The 20,343-nt window shown below is 39.8% G+C and overlaps 1 protein-coding gene across 1 annotated transcript in view; it reads left to right on the forward strand.

The window, feature by feature from the left end:
- LOC147678069 (extracellular calcium-sensing receptor-like) overlaps positions 1–20,343 on the forward strand; it is a 75,016-nt gene that overhangs the window by 12,877 nt on the left and 41,796 nt on the right. Inside the window, exon 2 of the mRNA XM_086945617.1 lies at positions 7,577–8,380. Coding sequence (XP_086801743.1) covers positions 7,577–8,380 — 804 coding nt within the window. The remainder of the gene's footprint in view (positions 1–7,576; positions 8,381–20,343) is intronic.

Below are 20,343 nucleotides of genomic sequence, written 5' to 3' on the forward strand. Positions count from 1 at the left end.
GTGTACCCCAGTCCATATTTTCTGTGATTGTTAACCCGAGGTACTAAAAAATTGATACCCTCCCTAGTGCTCAACCATCTACCCGTGGGCTCAACCTTGCATTGCATTAAATATCATATACTTAGTTTTTTGGAGATTTAGCTCCAGGTCCAGGTTTCTGCAGAAGACACTAAAAATAGCAAGGGCCATCTGGATTCCCATAGGTGATTTTGAGAGCAAGAGGGTGTTGTCTGCGAACATCATAGCTAGTATTTTTCTGTTCGGTAGCCTGGGGGCATTGATGTACTTGCCAGCTATCAATGTCTCAACAAGGCTGTTAATAAAAAAGCAAAAAAGAGTTGGGGCCTGGACAAAACCTTGACGATCGCCTCCATTTTTGCCATACCTAATTTGGGCATAATTGCCCGTATGTAAACATTTCAACTATTGGCAGAGGTGCACTGGAACTCCCACGGCCAGTAATATTGCCCACAGTTTATCCCTTTGCACCAGGTTGAAGGCAGATTTTAGGTCCACAAATATTGGATGGAGACTGCCACCCTCTATACACACTGATTTCCAATAAAATAGTTGTAGCCTAACAAGTTGATCTGTCGTACAAATATTAGCTCTGAACCCGGCTTGGAGGGGACTGAGAACATTGTGCTCATCCATCCAGCTCTGGAGGCGCCCCAAAAGTACACAGGTGAACATTTTTGGAGTGACGTCAATAAGGCTATTGGGGTGATAGTTCACAGGTAAAAGCATGAACCCTTTTTGAAAATTGGTATAATTTCAGCTCCCACTCAGGTGGTGGGAATCGCCATTCCCTGCAAGATAGCGTTGAACAAAGACCACAAATAGGGGGCCCAGATGGTTGGCTCAGAACAGAAGAGGTCCCTAGGGAATTTATCTAACTCCGGTGCCTTGGAGGGGGTTATCCTACTCAGTGCCTCAGTTATCTTTTTAAGGGAAATAGGAGGTATGTCTAAAGAAGTTAGCTCAAGGGGATTCGATGTATTAACCACTGACCCATCCTCATCCATCACACTTGAGTATAGAGCTTCAAAATGTGCCTTTCACACATCTTCCCCAATATTAGGTTCCATGGCCGGTTTGTCCTCTTGGGAACCTGAATTAACCACGTTCTAAAAATACCTCATATCGTGAATATTTAAATCACTTCTGAGGGTGTCCCATTTTTGCCTCTCCCAACTACTTTTCGCCTTGGTGTTGGCACAATTATGGGCTGCCCTTTTTACATTAACCAACGGCCTGTCATTTGCTTTAATGGCTGCAATAAGCTCTGACTTGACTATGCCACAGCTATCATTATACCCAGGGTGACAAGCTTTTTTAATTCCCCTAGACCTCTTAATTGGATGAAAATATTGGCCATAGTAGAAAATAAGTCTTGATGGTTATTGGAGATTTTGTGGAAGGAAACAGGGCTGCTATTGTATGAAATAAGCTGATTCTCCACCGTAAGAAATGGGATGACTAGTTGGTATAGAGAAGCCATCATTTCTTGTGAATTTGAAAAGTCCCCCCAGCAAACTCTCCTCCAACAATTGGACAAGATTAATCTAGAGTCAAATGGTGGTGAAACTTCAGAAACATGCTCAGCACATGGTGAGAGTGCCTCTAAAATGAGCGCATTATGGTCACTATCATGACAGGCATGTTTTTAAAGTCTAATACCCTATGCCAGGATTTTGTGTTTACCAGAATGTAATCTAGGATAGAGGCATGCCCTAGTCTATTGAAGGTGGAATTCCCCGGGGTGTCAAAGGTTGTGCGACCATTGCACCCTTTTAGTGAGATGTTCAAGGTAAGAGTGTACATCTGTAACACCAGTGGAGTCCATGCCCGTGTTGGAGGAATATTGGGCTCTGGAATAAGTAACCCAATATAGATCCTCAGCACTAGGGTTGGCAGCAATTAGTCCATTCAATAGTTCAAACTGGCAATTGAAATCCCCACCAATGATTACCCAAAAGTTATCAGGGATTGAAGGGAGAAAAGAAGACAGTTGATCAAGAGTCGCTGACTCATGACCATGCCGTACCGGCCATAAGCAAACATTAATCAGGTAAATTTTGACCTTTGTAGAAAATAGCAAATAGATGCAGAGGCTGTCATGAGAGGAGGTCTCCATCTGCTTCACATCGCAACCTAAGTGAGTGGCAACCTAGATACACAGAACCCCTGAAGGCCTTCCCCTGCCCCCTTGTGTAGCTATGATGCTAAATGAAGCATAGCCCAACCTATGTGTATCCGTCCCAGCCCATGTTACCTGGAACATGCAGATCTTGTATTGTTCAATAGATAATCCCCATTCTGGGTTATCTAATTTGGAAGAGAGACCTACTATATTCCAGAAAAGAAACTGAAGCCTATTTGGGCCCTTGCGATTGGCTGGACTAAGAGGCTGACCCTGACGAGGTTCGCTAATCTCATCTAGCCCCTCTAGCCTTGATCCATTGCTGGTATCATAGTGACTGGCTGGAATGGCATGTAACAATTACTTATAAAAAATAGAAACAACTCTCCTAATAGTCACAATATCTCTTAATTGTCATCATACCTTGTTGCACAAATGTAACCTGGTTTTGGTTCAAACACACCTGTAAAAATAAATGCATATAAAAATTACAAGTCATAACTATAAACGCAGATGTGCAAAGTCTAATATGCTTTATCACCATTGTTGATGGAGGGAAAGAGCATCAATACTCAATTGATGCTTCACATCTCATGAGTCATGGCCCCTCCCCACAATCAACATTTGTAATTAAAAAGCATATATACTCTGCATTTATACTCTACACATATATATTATTCATGCCATGTTAATGAAAATAAATGTGGTCCCAAAACATACTTTTTGAGCAGGTGTAGTACTCAATCAATCAATCAATCAATATAAACTTTATTCAGATAAAAGGAACATATCCATAAAAGTACAAAAACCAAATAATAAGTTAAAAAAACATTCATTGAAGTTAGGATAGGCCTCCAGTATTACAGTATAAAACATGAGATGAAAGTGGATATAATTCAGCAGGGGTGCATAGAATTGCGAGTGTGCACCGCCGCCTTCAAGAAGCAACCATCCCAAAAGGTTAGTTCATCATCATTTAGAGCAAGGACCATCCCATGAGCTACCTTATAATCAATCAGAGGTAAGACTTTAAAATAAGGGATCAAAAACCTTTTGGTGAGAATTAAATAATAAGAAGATTGTTTGTGTTGGTTATTACAAGGACAGGGTAGATATCGAGGTTGGTAGTGAAACCCACAGGAAATGATAACATATATTTCATAGTGTCAGTCCTTAGCCGAAAAAGTAAGCCCCTTTCCCAGCGGCCAATTGGTTTTAGCAAATATCTAGAAATTGCAGGAGTGACTAAATTAGATTTGAGCATTAAATACTACAGTCAAAGGTCAGAGCCGATTTATTGTCATAATAGAGCTACATAATCTGGATCATACCCTAGATTATCAAATCTTTGCAATATGGGCCTATGCAAAAAGATTGTGCATTGGTGCTGCTAGAATACCTGCATATATAAGAAAAATGCATGAAAGAATAGAATGACATAAACCATATGCTCAAATGTATGGAATAAAATGCTGTTTATTGCCATTGTGGCGAGTTGGGCAGGAGAAGGATTACAGCCACATGCCTTCCAGTTGTGATGTGGTGCAGAGAGGGGAGTGCTGCAAGGGAACAGTGAGCACTGTGCCATGAAGTAAGTGCAAGAATGTATTATTCACCATTTCTTTGACAAGCCTGCATTCTGGATTAACATCACCATTGCTATTGCAAAACCTCCAAAGAGCCCTCGCATCTCAGTGGCGGTCCCCAGCCACTCAACTCGCAGTGCAAGCTGCACTTACAATCTTCCCCCGAAGTTTTCCAAAACACAGGCTTTCCCAAAGTTGGTTTATATTGGAGTGGGGATAGCAAATGTAATCCCTTTCGTGTCCAACATTTTCCCAACGTTGTTTTAGATTAGAGTGGGAATAGTAAATGTCCCTCTTTTAGTGTCCGACACTTTCCTCAAGTTGGTTCAGATTGGAGTGGGAATAGTAAAAGTCACCCCTTTAGTGTCCAACAGTTTCCTCAATTCGGGTTAGGTTGGAGTTGGGTTAGTGTTGTTTCTGGTATACTTGCATGATGTGTTTTTAGTAGTGTTTGGCCCTTTTGCATTTTAAAAAAAAGTAATATTAATTTAAGAATGTTTAATGTTAAATTATGTTGTATTATATATATTTTGATGATTGAGGGCCTCATTACGAGTATGGCGGTCCCTGGACAGCTGTAATCGCTGTGGGGGTCTGACCGCCACCACCCTGGCGGGTCTGCCCACAATATTATGAGTGAGTTGATGAGACAGGCATGAGACTGCTGCCTCTGCTGGGATCAAGGTTCTCTTTACTGCGGCAGTATTCAAATGGCCTGAATATGCTGTTGGTGCCATATGACAGAACCTCCTAGCATATTACGATCTGAAAATTCACTGCCCGATTCATGGCAGGAATCTTTCCATGAAAAAGGTGGCAGATATGCAGGGAATTGTGGGCCTGGGAGTGCTTGTGGGTGGGTACATTTTGTACCCCCCTGGAATTGCACCCTCGTTCCTGCACAATGTGGAATGCATGACAAGGAGCATGCAACTCCATGCAGGAACATGCTGCAGGCACTCTCATGGTGGCGGTATGCTGTTAAGGCTCTCCTGTGAGCCTAACACAGCTGCTGCCGTGAGACTGCCACTGCACCTCCTGCCTCCCATGGAATAAACTCATAATTTGGTGAGTGGGCTCGCCATGGCCTTGGCTGTCTCATTGGAAGACAGCCAAAGTCTTAAAAAGGCCCTAAGTATTAAGTATTTGTATGTTTGGGACTGTAATCTATTATGCGGGTGGGACTTTAACCTTTACTATTACAGGTATTTGTCTCCAAACAATTTCCATGAGAGTATGGACTTTACATTTTTTTTTTTAGGAAATCTATTTTGGTTTAATATGAACTTATGAATTTTGCATAGGTTTCTTTTTTTTTTAAATCCGGTTTCATTCTTTTTATGGAACCAACAGATTTTGGATTGGTTTGAATGGATTCCGATTGGATTGTTTATAAATTTGCATTTGTGTGGGGCCTTTTCGCATTCAGATTCTTATCTTTTTGTGGATTGCTATTTTTTGTTACATGGAGGTGGAGAAAGTTCTGCAGCTACAAACAGAAAGTTTTATTTCTTACTTTTTTGGTAGGTGGGAAATGAGATTATATGTGTATGCTATATGTATGTTATGAGTATTTGTTTGGATTATATGTTGTATTTATTTGAGCTAGTTTTATTATGGAGCATGTGCTGAATTTTCTACTGAAAGAGAAAAAAAGTTATGTTAATTAAATATAGTTCTTTGTTGCAAGCTTTTCGAGGTTTAGGAAGTTAGGTTTATTTTAGGTCATTGGTTGGAAACATTTTTAATTTATGATTTATGCATATTCTATTACATATTCTTGGGGCCTTATTATGGCTGTTGGTTTGTGGCAATTGGTTGGTTTGGAAGTTAGTTTTCTTCTCTTTTACATAGTCTATGTGAAATAATAAAAGTTACTGAGTGTGTTACTCTTTATTTGGTAAATTATATAGTATATTTTTAGTTAATTTTTAGGTGAATTATAAGTATTCTTTACCTGAATATGTAGGTGCTGAGACTAATTATTTCTTTTGTAATCTTCTGCTGTGATAATCCGGTAGCGTTTCCTGCTCTTGCAGCATTTATCGTTTTTGGAGTATTTAGTTGTTTCAATAATTGTGTCTTTTATATAGCTGGTTTGATTGTTTGTTTGATTGTATTGGTTAAAGTTGTTGGTAGTGTGATTTTATTGACTGGTTTAGTATAGTTTAAACATTTTTAATCAGTAGAGTCCTTGTTTGGTAAACTCTAATTTATGTTTTATTTTATTAGCATAATATGTAGTTTGTTTTATTTTTGTGTGAATTTAATTGTGTATATACATTAATATATTAAATGGTTGTGTTCATATATTTATAGGTAATAATAATTGTTTTGGTGTTTATAATTATATATGTTTTAGGTGTATAATTGTGTTGGAGTGTATGTTTAATTTTTGGCTAATGTAATATATTTGTATTTAATTATACATGTTTATTATTAGTTTTGGGTTAATTTGTTGTGTTAAAATGTGTTTTTATGTGTATTATTTAAGGATTTATTAGTTATGTTGGTGATAATATTTTGATTTGTGTTATGTAAATCAATATTTTTGACATGTTACATGTTTATTTATAGGTGACAATATCAATACATGTTACAAAAATAATTGTCAATGATATTTGTGCATTAGATATTAGTGATTTTTATAGTTAGGTATACGGATTAGGTATTTTTGTTATCGGTATTTAATTTCTGATATTTGTGTATATCGATATTTGTCGGATCAATATTGGGTCATTTATTCGTATTGTTTACCTTATTTAAGCAGCAGATCTTGACTTCATTTATATCACATATAGTAGTAAAATATACCTAAAGCAAGGACTATAAATTGGGAATTACGGATTTTTCACGTCAGGTATTGAAAGACATATTAGGTGATGGTTTCTAAAATGTTCACCCTGACTTCTGTAGCTCAACATGCAAAGTAATCAATTAGGGAGATGGATGAAGATCCATTAAAGAGTGGAAGGAAGATTTTTTGACAGATCATAATGATGTTATTTTATAGAAACTGCAAGGTTCAGTTTCATGACATGTTATGACTTTAAACCAAAAAATGCATAACCTGTATAGGTCCTTTGTCAAAGTAAGGTCTCATCAAATTGAACCTGATCAGATAGATCTAAAATCAACAGGGACAATTCTCAAAAAGACTCTGGGCTTTATTACGAGTATGGCGGTCCATAGAACCGCCAAACTGCAAACCTGTCCGCAATATTACAAGTATGGGGGTTGGACCTCCATAGGACTGCTGCATCCAACGGAGATCCAGGACCCTGTAGCAGTCATGCAGCAATAATATGCTGGTGCCCTTGTGGCACAGTCAAGCATATTACAAGTTGAACTACCATCGCTTTATTTATGGTAGGGAGCCCGCCATGAAAAGGATGGCGGAGAGGCAACAAAGGGGGCCCTAAAAGGGACACCTGTTGCTCCTGGGCCTGGGGGTGCATGCGGAGGGGACAAGTGTAGTGCCTTGCTGAATTTTCACCCCCAGTTCCTTCATGCAGGAAGGTGAAGTTGGTGCTCTGACAGAGGCAGCCTGCATGTTAGACTCTTCTTTGAGCCTAACAGGCTGCTGCTGTCAGACTGCCACAGAATCACCTACAGACCAGGATTTAACTCCTATCCGGCGGGTGAGCGCACCATGGTTTTAGCGGTCCTATAGGTGATAGTGATTTGGTGCTGCCGCTGTAGGACATCCAAAGTCGTAATCAGCCCTATGTCTGACTCGTGGTAATACAGTGGAATCAGATTTTTTTGTTGCACCACTCAGAGGAAATATTCTGAAACTTGAGGAGATTCATTTTCACAATTTTATATCTGTTTGCTTTCCTTTCAGATAAGCTATGGATCCACTGTCTCTCTACTTAGTGACAAACAGCACTTCCCCTCTTTCCTGCGCACCGTCCCGAGTGATGAATATCAGTCCCGTGTGCTGGCCCATCTCATCAGCGTGTTGGGGTGGACTTGGGTTTGTGTTTTGGCTGAAGACACTGACTATGGCCAGCTTGGTAGCCAGCTCCTTATCGATGAGTTGGCTAAGTATTCAGTATGTGCTGCTTTCTACGAAAGGCTCCCTACAGTGTACTCCCAGAGGAGAATTAATCACATTATCCAGGTGATCAAGGAGTCTAGTGCAAAGGTCATTGTAGTGTTTTCCACCTGGGATTCTATGCTGCCTCTCATGAAGGAGGTGATACGACTTAATCTCACAGGAAGAGTTTGGGTTGGAAGTGATGCATGGACCCCTAGGTACTTAGATTTTATTCATGGCTACCTAGTAATAGGAATCAAGAAGAGTTCTCTGCCACGGTTTCAAGATTTCATGCGTCATCTACAGCCCTCTCTTGCCCCTACCAACATCTTCCTAAGGAGTTTCTGGGAGAATACCTTTGGCTGTCAGTGGCCTAAAGATAAGGCAAACCAAACCTTTACAGATAGCAATGACTGTCACAACACAGAGAATGATATAACACTTAATATGCCACTTCTTGATGAGACACAAATCAGCAATTCAGCAACTTCTTATAAAGCTACCTATGCCATCGCTCAAGCCCTGCATAATTTGCGCACCTGCATCAATGGGGAGGGACCGTTCCTGAACCGAAGCTGTGCAGACAGGACTGACTTTAATCCCTGGCAGGTGAGGATTTGAATGCATTTTTGTTAAACTTACTACTTTTTAAGCAGGACTAGCAAGGTACAGATTTCAAAACTAAGTAGTTCAACAAGTACTACTATGTTTTAGCATTCTAAATAAGGCCCATGAAACAAGTAAATAATGCTGTGTTTTAAAATCTTGTCTGGTGATTAAGCTCAAAATATTGCTGGTATTACAGAAGGTCTGACTCTCCCCGATGTCCCAGATCTCACTTTGGTCTGTTTTAAAAAGTATTTGTCTATAAGAAAATGTGACTCCCTCTAGCTGAGCCCCTGAATTTGCAGGAGGAAGTTACAGCTTTGAGGGACAAAACCTTTGCCAATTACAACCTTCAGTATAATGTGAAGTAAGGTGAATCAAATGTGGTAATCCATCTAAGATATCATAGCATGTTTGGTGGAAAAACCAAGATGAGAAAATGACTTTCCAAGCTGTGCTACAGGAAGAGTATCTGTCAGTCTGTTTTTCATGTGTACTAAAAGGAAGAATTTGTGCTTTAAAAAAGTAAACTCCTTGCAGTTCCACATGCTCAGTCATGTTCCAAACAAGGGACTTTGTAAGCCGTCTAGCACCATAAGAGTCTCAGCTTTTTTTACAGACAAAGTGGTCAGCCTGCTTATGTTCGTAAATAGCAAAGGTATCCTTAGCCTCAAATGCTTCATATGTGCAGTCTTTAATACTGGAACAGACCCCTTTCCCCGACAAATGCAACAAAGAGGTACCCCTTGGGTTCCACTGATCAACTCTGCTCAGATGCTCATTGGAGAGAGAGATGGGGCATAAGGGTTGAAGAATTTCCATCAACTCACTAATCCCCCCTGTATGCCAAACCTAATCAACAACCAGCTCAGCCGGTACACCCAGGGTTAGCTCCCCCAACATTGGATACTATCCTATGGCTATTACATCGCATCGCAAGGAGACATGCCAGGATGGGCGCAAGGCTCAAGCTGCTTTGCGCAAAGTACAAGGGGTTGTTCGTAAATTAACCAGGACTTGTAGTACATTTGGGGATCGATTGACTGACTTAGAATCAAGGATTGTTTCTAACAAATAGGAGGCTGCGACAAACCAGGAACGGTTTGATTCCCATGAGGCTGAGCTAGCAGATATTAGATGGAAGCTAGAGGAATTTGAGAACTGCCAGCGGAGGAAAAATTTGCGAGTTCTAGGGGTCCCCAAGGGGGTGGAGGGGAAAGATGCTCGTTCCTATGTGGTGGACCTTTTTTGTGATTCTATGCCAGAGCTGACTGGGTGGAATTGGGCTCTAGAAGTCCAACATGCCCATCGTGTACCCTTAACTTTAAAGCAAGCAGCGAAACCCGGGGCCTATCCCCGTGCCATTCTTGTGGATTTAGGCACTTTTTTGCTCCGCCAGGCGGTTTTCGAGAAAGCTAGACCAGAGTCGAAACTAACCAGAAATAATATCTCCTACTTTGTGCGCCCAGATTTTTGTTACTCTACCGTCGAGAGGCGGTGGAAGCTGGGCCCATTAAATAATTCCAAGATAAGAAAGCACAGGGTTTCCTTAACATTCCTGCTCGGCTTAAAGTGATTTTGGGGGGGGGGGGCAAACTAAGTTTTTTCTCTCCGAAATTAAGGCCAAAGAGTATCTCGATGGGATAAGCTAGATTTAGTTCAGAAATGACTTGATTATGATACTTTTTAATTGGTCATAACGATACTAAAGAAAAACAAAATAACGGAAAATTAAAATAAAAAAAAGGGGATGAAACTGGGAGCTCAGCATGTGCTATTTATATAAAGATATAATGACTGAGCTCTGGTCATGTGTTGAATGCTCATCATTAACAAACTCTATTTGTAGTCAGTACACCTCACATTAGGTGCTGGGGGTGTTGTTCGGGTGGGTGGGGGGAAGGTGGCGGGGGCAGGGGTCTAATATAAAAAAAGCAACTCTATTAATATTACTGATAATGAGATGGTGAATTTTGTAGCATTGATAAATGAAAAACTAAAAGCACAATGTATTTTAAAGCTTATCAGGGCTGGTAAGATCCTTGAAATTATGTAGCAATCTGTAATGGGAAGATAACAATTTGTTCTTGGAATGTGGCGGATCTAAATGATAGGGGTAAGAGAGGTCGCTTTGGCGAAATTATTAAACAAAAACCTTTGGATGTAATCTGTCTACTAGAGACACACTTGCCCAGGGAAAAAAAGATTTATTAAGGGTTGGGGCTATAAAATTCTTGCCTGCACAACACAAACTTCAAATACTCTGGGGTAGCTATTTTAGCCAAAATATTGTTAGGATTAGCTAAGCCTAAAGCTGTTGATACTCTAGGGAGGTGAGTTATTATAGAAATGATATCTGTTGTAACTATTTGTTCGGTTTATGGCTCGAACCAAGATGACCCAAAAATATTCAAAGATCTTGAATTAGAGCTCGCCTCGTGGCCAAGATCGTTAGTTTTCTGTGGTGATTTAAATATTTCCTTGGGGTCTGCATTTAGGAAACAGACGTCGGCCAGATATTCAGGATCGAAACCAAGGATATATAGAGCTATCAGCCAACTCAGAGACAGTTATGATTTGGTAGATATCTGGGATGTAAAAATTAACCTGACCCTGGGTTACGTATTTCTCATACCCTCATAGTAAATATGTCAGGATAGATTATATATTAGTGACAAGTGACTTGGTTTGTAAAGCCGAAGTTATGAAATGTCCAAAAATAATTTTGAACCATAATCCCCTAATATTGACAATAAATGTAACCAATTTTACCAGACACTCTACAAATTGGACGTTTGATAGAAAGCTTTTGGTAAACAAAGATTATATAAAATGTATTAGAGATTGAGCACAAAGTTACTTCGACATGAATTGTTACAGTGCATCTAGGGGGGTCGTTTGGGACTGTTTTAAAGCTGCCCTTAGAGGGGAAACAATCAGCTAAGTGGCTAGAACAAAAAAACTGTGTGATATAAAAAATCGCCTGCTGATGCAAAATCTGGCCAGTGCTGAAGAAGAACATATTTTATTGAAAGCCCAGGAAGAAGATGGGGAACATACCCTGCATCGTATATTGATCCTAAAAACAGAATTAAATAGCTGGCTGACCCAGCAAGCAGCAAATACTTTTCAGTGACACCGAAGTGCTACGTATGAAAATGGTGAGAGAGCGGGTAAACAGTTAGCCATATGCACTCGACAGAAGATCACATATAATATAATAGCCTCTAATAAAACAAACGGCCAGGAATATGCAAATCCAGACGATATCGCTGAAGTATTTCACCGATATTACCAACAGCTGTATCAAATTGCTACTTTAGCTGGTCCGGATGAAATTAGGAAAGCCTTAAGGGAATTTACAGCAGATACTGGGTGGGGTAAGGCCCTAGACGATTTGACTAGATACGATCTTGATAAAGAATTTAGTATTACAGAGCTACAATTAGCCCTGTCTGATTTAGCTTTGGGGAAAGCTGCAGGCCTCAACAAAATACCCTTAAAACGTTATAAAATACTTGTCGCAGGAATCCTGCTCCTACACAGAACTGTGCATAGAGACTTGGAACCTCAGTGAATTAGGGTGTGCGAAAACTCACCTTAGTATCCAAAATCACCTACCAGATTAGCAATCAGTGTCTCATTGGTTCTTACACCCCCCTAATGATTAGACAACCCAGAACATGGACTTAGAACACCTCAGGTAACCTGGAACACATGAACACTCTTTCGTTATACAAAAATTTCAGTCCAGAAGGAGGAGTAAATGATGAAACGTGCAAGTTTGAAATGTTTATTTCTAATGCAGTGTTCTCAAGTGCAGTATCTTATCTAATACAAGCAAACATATTATAAGGAGCAAGGTTAGCAGCATAGTTACTATTCCATAAAATATAAAGGGTGAAAGCATGTTAAAATGCTAAAGGGAAAAGGTCTAAATAGAACCTCAGTTTACCCTCCCTTGCTAGTATGTTATATTATATCTATAGAAAGTCTCTTTGGGTTTAGAAGGGCAGGCCCATACCTCTGGTCTTAGCAGTAAGGGATCACATCATCTCCTGCACCAACTCTCTGCATGAAAATTATTCATCAAGTGTGTATTCATGCTCTTTGCAGTGCATTATTAATCGCGCCTAAAACCCAGAGTTGGCCACAGCTGCATATGTATTATGTCTAGACTGTGCGCTGATCAAACCGAACAACAAGCGCTGTGTTGAAATACCCTTGAAGGCCTCGGCACTCACAGTTCAGTCATAGCTTACCAAGCAAGGCTGATATTATAAGCAAACATATTATTCTCGTGTGAAGCAAAATATTCTACTAGGTGAAAAGCTTTAATAACAAAATGTGCCGTGTGCAGAGGCTGCAGAAAAGGAAAAAGGCGTTTAAACTTCTAATAGGCTCATGCTAACATAACACAGTGTGAAGGCAAAACCTATCTACAAGACATACTAGAAACACAAAAATGACCCCTCTTATTGGATTTGTTTACTGGAATACAACTAAGTGGAACTCCTCCAGAGCCTTGGAAAGAGACAAATATAATTAATTTTCCTGAGAGGGGTAAACCTGTCGAGAATCCATCTTCATACCGACCAATCTTCCTGATTAACTCTGACTCCAAGCTTTACGCCAAAATTCTAGCTAATCGGCTCGGGAGGGTCATTGAACATCTGGTCTCCCCATGGCAATATGGTTTAATCCCTGGTAAGGGTACAACGGATTATACCCGCAGAGTTATCTCGCTTTTTGATATCATGTCCGGGACAGGGGGCCAGATGTCAATGATCTTCCTGGTTGCCGAGAAAGCTTTTGATCGGGTGTCATGGGAGTTTCTTAGGGGTGTGCTTGAATTAAACAGATTTTGGCCCGGGCTTATTAAATCGATTAGAGCCATGTACCAACAACCAAAAGCCAGGCTGCAACTAATGGGTATAGAATCTCGCGCGATAAATATATCGAGATGAACGAGACAGGTTTGTCCCTGTTCTCAAATATTGTTTGCTTTGAACATCAATCCTTTGATTATTAATCTGTTACAGACCCCAAAAATGAAACTAGTTATTGGTGCGTATGAAACCAAAATACTAGCGCACGCCGATAATGTGTCAGAATTAACATCGTATCCCGCAGAGGCAATTTTAGAAATGGAGATAATTACTCAGCAATTTGGTCACTACTCTGGATACTCTCTCAATAAAGATAAAACGGTAATACTATGTACATGTACAGACAAAATTCATTATGATGACCCCAGGAAAACAGATAAGGCTACGTTTCTTGGGGTATGTCTTAGCCCTAAGATTGAAAATATCAGCAATTGAATTTTGAACCCCTAATTAAGAACAAAGGGAAAGATCTTAGGAGAGTTAATAGTCTACATCTATCAATTATTGGCTGGGGCAACTTTTTAAAAATGAATGTACTCCCTAAGGTATTGTATCCGTTTCGAGCTATCCAATTAATTGTCAAAGATAAAATTATAAAAACACTTGAATCGCAATTGACTAATTTTGTTTTGCAATATGGGAAGATTAGGAAGTCATTGAAACATCTATCCCTACCACAAAATAGGGGTGGCCTAGCAATGCCTAACATAATGCTATACTGCTGGGCTGCTCGTCTTCATCAAATGGCATCTCTTTTTAATAACATGGCCCTGAACGAAAATACATCGGGTACAGAAATACCATCTATATATGAATTATCGGTTGGAAAGAAAGCCCAAGGGCTCTTACTGAAACAACTAGAGCCAAGCTACTATAAAAAAGTTAAATTCAAGGTAATTACCGGGGCTTGGAAAGTTTGGAGGAAGGCTTCTAGATTCATAACAATTTCGAAGTTTAACAGGTATACCCCTCTTTGGCATTCCTCTTTATTACCCCTACAGGCTAATGACAACATGGCTAAACAATGGGAAGACATGGGTTTAAGAACAATAGGGCATTTCTGGGGGGGAGAGACAGATACCTGGTTTTTGACCCTACAGAGAACATTTGAAATTCATAAAAGTCATTATTTTAAATGTATCCAGGTTAACACTATTCTTAATTTAAAAACTCCTAGAATTACACTTGAAAAGATTCAATTTTTTGATATCATAGTTAAGAACTCAACAAGAATTGGAACAATATATAGCCTGCTCCTTGAGAAATTACGAGACGACGTGGAACACACAGAGTCGTCCTGGGCTGCCAAACTAACTAATCCCAATATTGACATCAATATGAGTTTATCTTTAACATCAAAAATACTTTTATTCTCTAACTTAAAAGCCCAGCTGTATAAAATCATCTTTAATCTATATTTTACTCCTGCCAAGCTGTTTTAATGGGGGAAAAGAATAAACAACTTTTGACCCAGGTGTGGATCAGGGCCAGCTACCTTGCCCCACATGTTTTACGATTGTGCTAAATTAACACCACTTAAAAGGATGCTGTCTGGATTTTGGGAGGAGTTATTCGAGCATAGTGTGGCGGAATCACCTACACTTTTTATTCATGGCCAAGATAACACTCTGGGGCTAAGCGAGGAGGAGGAATCATGTCTTTTTGTTGGAACAGAGTATACAGAATTTTACTGGCCACTAATTGGAAGGATGTCGATCTCCCAACTTTTTAAATGTGGTTAGCTAGGTTTTTGGGCGTGTATAACCAGGAAAAAGCCATCTACTCCACCAGAGGGAGACACTATAGAATGAGCGGCAACAAGATCTGGTCACCAATTGCGGCCTGGTCTAGGGATGTAAGAGGGCCGTAAGATAGGATTCGCATTTGTAAAAAGATGTTTATTAATGATGTCTCTTAATGAAGGATCTGTCTTTAAAATATTTTAAAAGTCATTATTTATTTAGGCAGCCTATGGTTCCATTTTGATGTTGTTTTTTGTATAGAACTTGTGCTTTTATCTATGAATCACGAATGTATTCATATATATTTATTTACTGATATGTATTTCTATTCTCTGTTTATAGTTATTAACTGGAGCTGCTTAAATAAATAAATATAAAAAAACTGTTGAAGAATTTGTGGTTTTATTGCTATGAGAAGGAGCCAGTCATCAGGGTGAGAATGACGTAATTACATGTGGAAATTAAACAATGTGGGAACCTAGTATAGTCAAAAGCAACATCCATCAGTAAAAGTGGAGATACACTTTCAAAACAGTTTGCAACTGGATGACAAAATAGCACAACAAGCATGAAGGCAGAATACTACAGCATGGAAAGATTCTCATAAATTCAAGTCATCTTTACCTCAGTAGGAATAATGTCAACTTTATAACTGTAAATATGTAGTGGTGATGTGCCGAGATTGTAGGAAATAAAGCAAAACACAGTTACTTCCAAAGTAATTCTCAGTGAATGTCAACCAACCCACAAATCTGAACATCTGCAAAAGATAATACAACTTAAACTACACATGATTGTAAAAATGCCAATAGGTCTGGCTTTTGAATGAAAGTGCCTTTGTGTCATTGAGGGGTATAGCCACTAAATAAGTCATTATACATGCACTCATCTTTGTATTCATTCTTCAGTTCATCAATCCACTGCCTGAAACGCATTCATCGTTGGACATCAACTGCAATAACACACCAGAACCTCAAGTATTAATACAAGGTTATTTAAAAAATTACAAGTAGAAAAGAAAACAGGCTGGGATCTAAATATGGCGGGCATATGCTTGTTATAACAAAACTAAACATAACAGTGAGTGTCCATCTTGCAAATGTATTGTAAAAAGTATATTCTTCTTTTAAAGTTTAAGCATGGCCACCACATTGAGAACCAATATGGTGGCTGCCATGGAAACAATGATACACTTTGGACAACAGAATTCCATAATGGTCTCCAGCGACACATGAGATGTAAGGCACTACATTTGAGATGAGCTGCAAGCAATTAACGGTTTAGTAACAATCCACCCTTAAACGTCTATTGTCTCGAAAGCTGTACTATCCTCTTATGAAACATTAAAATACAAAGAAGAGAAGGAATAAAAGGAAGGGTGATCTATAAAAGGAGAACATTAAAAACTAAAGGACTGGTCAATCAGCCCTGCCTCTGAACTGCACTCATTTACAGGTGGGTGTACAAACATGATCAGAAAATGCCGCTTCTCACTTGGCAAGAGAGCCAGTGACTGATGCGGACTAAACCATCACCACATGAAGTTAGATCATGTGGATGGAAGCAGAGTGTAAAATACCCTCAGAAAGACTAATAGGTGAAAAGAGTTGACCCAAATGTTCTCTCTATATTTATATGGCTGTATATTTATAAACATATGGATGTAGTTATTATTTAATGATTTGGTTTATTACATGACTCTGGCAGACAGCTAAGAAAAGACACTTGCCAGAATTATTACAGTGCTAATCTCATCCTCCTAAAGTATATCAGAGGCAGTAATGAACACCAACATTATTCCATAGAAAGGAAATCTATAACAACATGCCTACCAACTGTGTTGATCACAGGCTTTCCAACAAGGCAAACACCAGCTATACAATAATAAAATTACAAATTTGTAAAAAAAAATACATTTGTGAAAACAATATAAAATCCCTGCTTGTAGAGTCTAATATGGTTTCCCAGAGTGCAAAAAATGTACCCCCATGGTTTGTTCAGGTGGGTTACGAACACTAAAACTCTTGCCTACTACAGTAGCCTGTGAGATTCCATAACAAAATATCTTCCTGCAGGATTTAGCACAGTGTAATAACAATGCACTCTTAAACGTTTATTGCCTTTAACACATGCTTTTCACAATGGTTCACTGACATATTATCAGCACTACAAAATTATTGTCACACTAATATTGATAACCAAAATATGAACAACCTATACTTTATTTAAAAAGTAAGCACATATCATTAAAAAAGTAATGTCATAAAAAATATCGACATCACTAACATTGAACACACAAATATCATTAAAAAAATATCGTCAACATTAAATAAACATAGCATATAAAAATAAAGAAAGATAAAATATCAACTACTTAAATGTCATGCAAACACATAAAAAAAATCTCTACATAACAATACATTTCACATTTTACAATATAAACAAAAATATGTATTTTTTTTATGTTCATGTGTGCTATTTAAAGAAATAGCACACATGAACATAAAAAAAATACATGCCAAAACCAAAAACACAGAAAAAGGATGGCATAATGCCTTCTAATCCACATTTGGAAGAACCCACACTAAAAAAAGTAATACAAGCTATTCAAAAAGAGCAGGGCTACCAGGAACTTAGACTACATCAATCCATAACACAACTATGCCCTAAACTAACTAAACAAACTAAAACAATGTATGCAAATTTATAATACAAAGTTAGACTATAAGGCCGGTTATGACTTTGGCGGTGCTGCACCACCAAAGCTGAGCAGGGAGTGCCCGCCAGATTACGAGTTTAACTTATGTCTGGCAGACTTTTCCTTTATTTTCCTTTGCCGTTCCCTTGTAAAAGAAGTTCCAGAACGGTATGGACTATGAAGTCCATGCCACCCTGGAACTTAGGGTGCATGAAAACAGGGGGGCACATGTAGGGCCCATGTTGATTCCCCTCTGCCAGTGGTGAGTCCTCCATGAAAAGGCTTTCAGAGGGGAACTTATGATATGCTCGACGGACCGCGGTGGGCCAGCCTTGCATATTATATAGGCCTCTGCGCTGGGCCACTGACAGGTCCTAAAAGCTGCCTCGGAAGAGGGAGGATGCAGGACCGCTGCACCACCGCAAGTCTGGCAGTAAAAGACCGCCAGACTCGAAATCAGGCCCTATATTCAAATACTAAAGGTCTGGATTACGTAAAAACCGTAGCAAAATCCATTCTCAAAATCTAACCTATAACCAATATTAAATTAGAAATCTTAAAAAACACACCAACCTAACTTTTATTTTAAAAAAACTCAAAGTATTAATATTATGTCAAAAAATATATATTTCAATATTATTTGTCCGGCTAAACTTTGGAGCACCATAGCGGACCCTGTAGCGCCCATACTCCAAAGTATCTGGAACTCTTCCATTACATCAGGAATTTTCCCGGACGCCTGGAAGCATGCCACGCTCCTCCCCCTAAAAAAAAAACCAAATGGGGATCCAGATGATCTGACGAACCTCCGCCCAATATCCCTCCTAGCCGCTCCGGGAAAAATGCTGGAAAAAGTAATACAACGCCAACTGAGTAAATTTGTGGAAACCAGCAACATTCTCCATGAAACTCAGTCTGGCTTCCGGCCCGGTTTCAGCACTGAAACAGCGCTCTTAGAGGTAGCCGAGTCAGTGAGGTGGTCGATGGATGCAGGAAGTTCAGCTATGCTGGTACTCCTGGATCTATCGGCCGCCTTCGACACGGTGGACCATGCCAGATTACTTAGTCGACTGGCAGAGACAGGCATTCAAGACCACGCGCTGAGCTGGATTAATTCCTATCTATCTCAGAGAACGCAGAAGGTGGCACTCGGGACGATCTCTTCCACACCAAAAATCCTCAACTGTGGAGTCCCGCAGGGCTCGGCCCTCAGCCCTCTCTTATTCAATATCTACCTGGCCCCCCTCTTCACGCTCATTGCCAACTGGGGTGTTAAGGCAATTTCATATGCCGACGACACCCAGTTGGTATTCCCTTACACGGAAATGACTCAGGATTCTTTTGCAAATTTTAAAGGCTGTCTCCAGGACATTGCACACTGGATGAATACCAACAAACTAAAATTAAACGCCAACAAAACCGAGGTCATCTTCTTTGGTAAAGGCCCTGTCCCCGCCCCAGAGCTATGGTGGCCGGTGGAAATGGGTCCCTCACCCTTGCCCAGTCACTCGGCAAAAAATCTTGGAGTGAGATGGGATGATAAGATGTCTTTCTCTTCCCATATCCAACAAGTGGCCGGCTGCTGTCTAAGTAAATTAAGAAACCTCCGTAAATTTCTCAAACTCCTTCCCGAGAGCTGCAGAAAAATGGTAGTCCATGCAACTGTCACTTCACGGCTGGACTACGCCAATGGTCTTTACCTGGGCCTCCCTAAATTCTTAACCCATAAACTGCAGGTGGTTCAAAATGCGGCTGCGAGGCTGTTACTGCAAATTCCATTCAAACAGTCGGTCTCTCCGCATCTTCGAACCCTGCATTGGCTCCCTGTCGCCAACCGGATAAAATTCAAAGCCCTGACACTCGCGTTCAGATCTTTGCATGGTTCCTGCCCACTCTACCTAAAAAAACGCCTTCTTAGGTACACACAACATCGTGTACTACGGTCTAATGACCGTATCCTGCTGGCTGTACCACGAGCAAAAAAGGCACGCCTTGGTGGTCGCACCTTTTCAGCAAATGTTTCTGCGCTATGGAACTCCCTACCTCAAGCAATCCAGCAGGCCCCTTCTGAACCCTGCTTTAAGAAGCTGCTAAAGACGTGGCTCTTCTCCCAGCCTCGCTAGGTCTCCCACTCCTGCCCCTGGACCTCTGTGGTACGTTCTTACAGCGCCGGGACACCTCCTTGTGAGGTAGCTGTTCGCGCTCTATAAATTTCATTATTATTATTATTATTATTATTATTATAATAAAAATATTTCTAACATTAAAAAAATATATATATATTTATACAAAAATCAATACAAACCAACCACAGCTAACCCTCCACAGATAGGAAATAAAACAGTGCTTCTACAATTAAAACATCAAACTACAGTTTTGTGGCTGCATACATTCATCCCAAAAATAATAGTTTGACAATGGCCTAACGGGTAGGACGGTCGTCCTCAAATCTGGGGAACCGAGTGCTAGTCTCGGCAATGACGCTTAACATCCTCTGATTCTGGGCAAATCACCTATTCTCCCTGTGCCTAACAAAAATTAATGTGTCCTCATGTAATACAACTGGTGCTATGTAAAGCACTCTCCTACCTGATTCGGGTCAAGTGTGCACTATACAAAACTCTGTAAAACAAAACT

Source organism: Lissotriton vulgaris, chromosome 12 (genome assembly GCF_964263255.1).
Source record: "Lissotriton vulgaris chromosome 12, aLisVul1.2, whole genome shotgun sequence".
NCBI lineage: Eukaryota > Metazoa > Chordata > Amphibia > Caudata > Salamandridae > Lissotriton > Lissotriton vulgaris.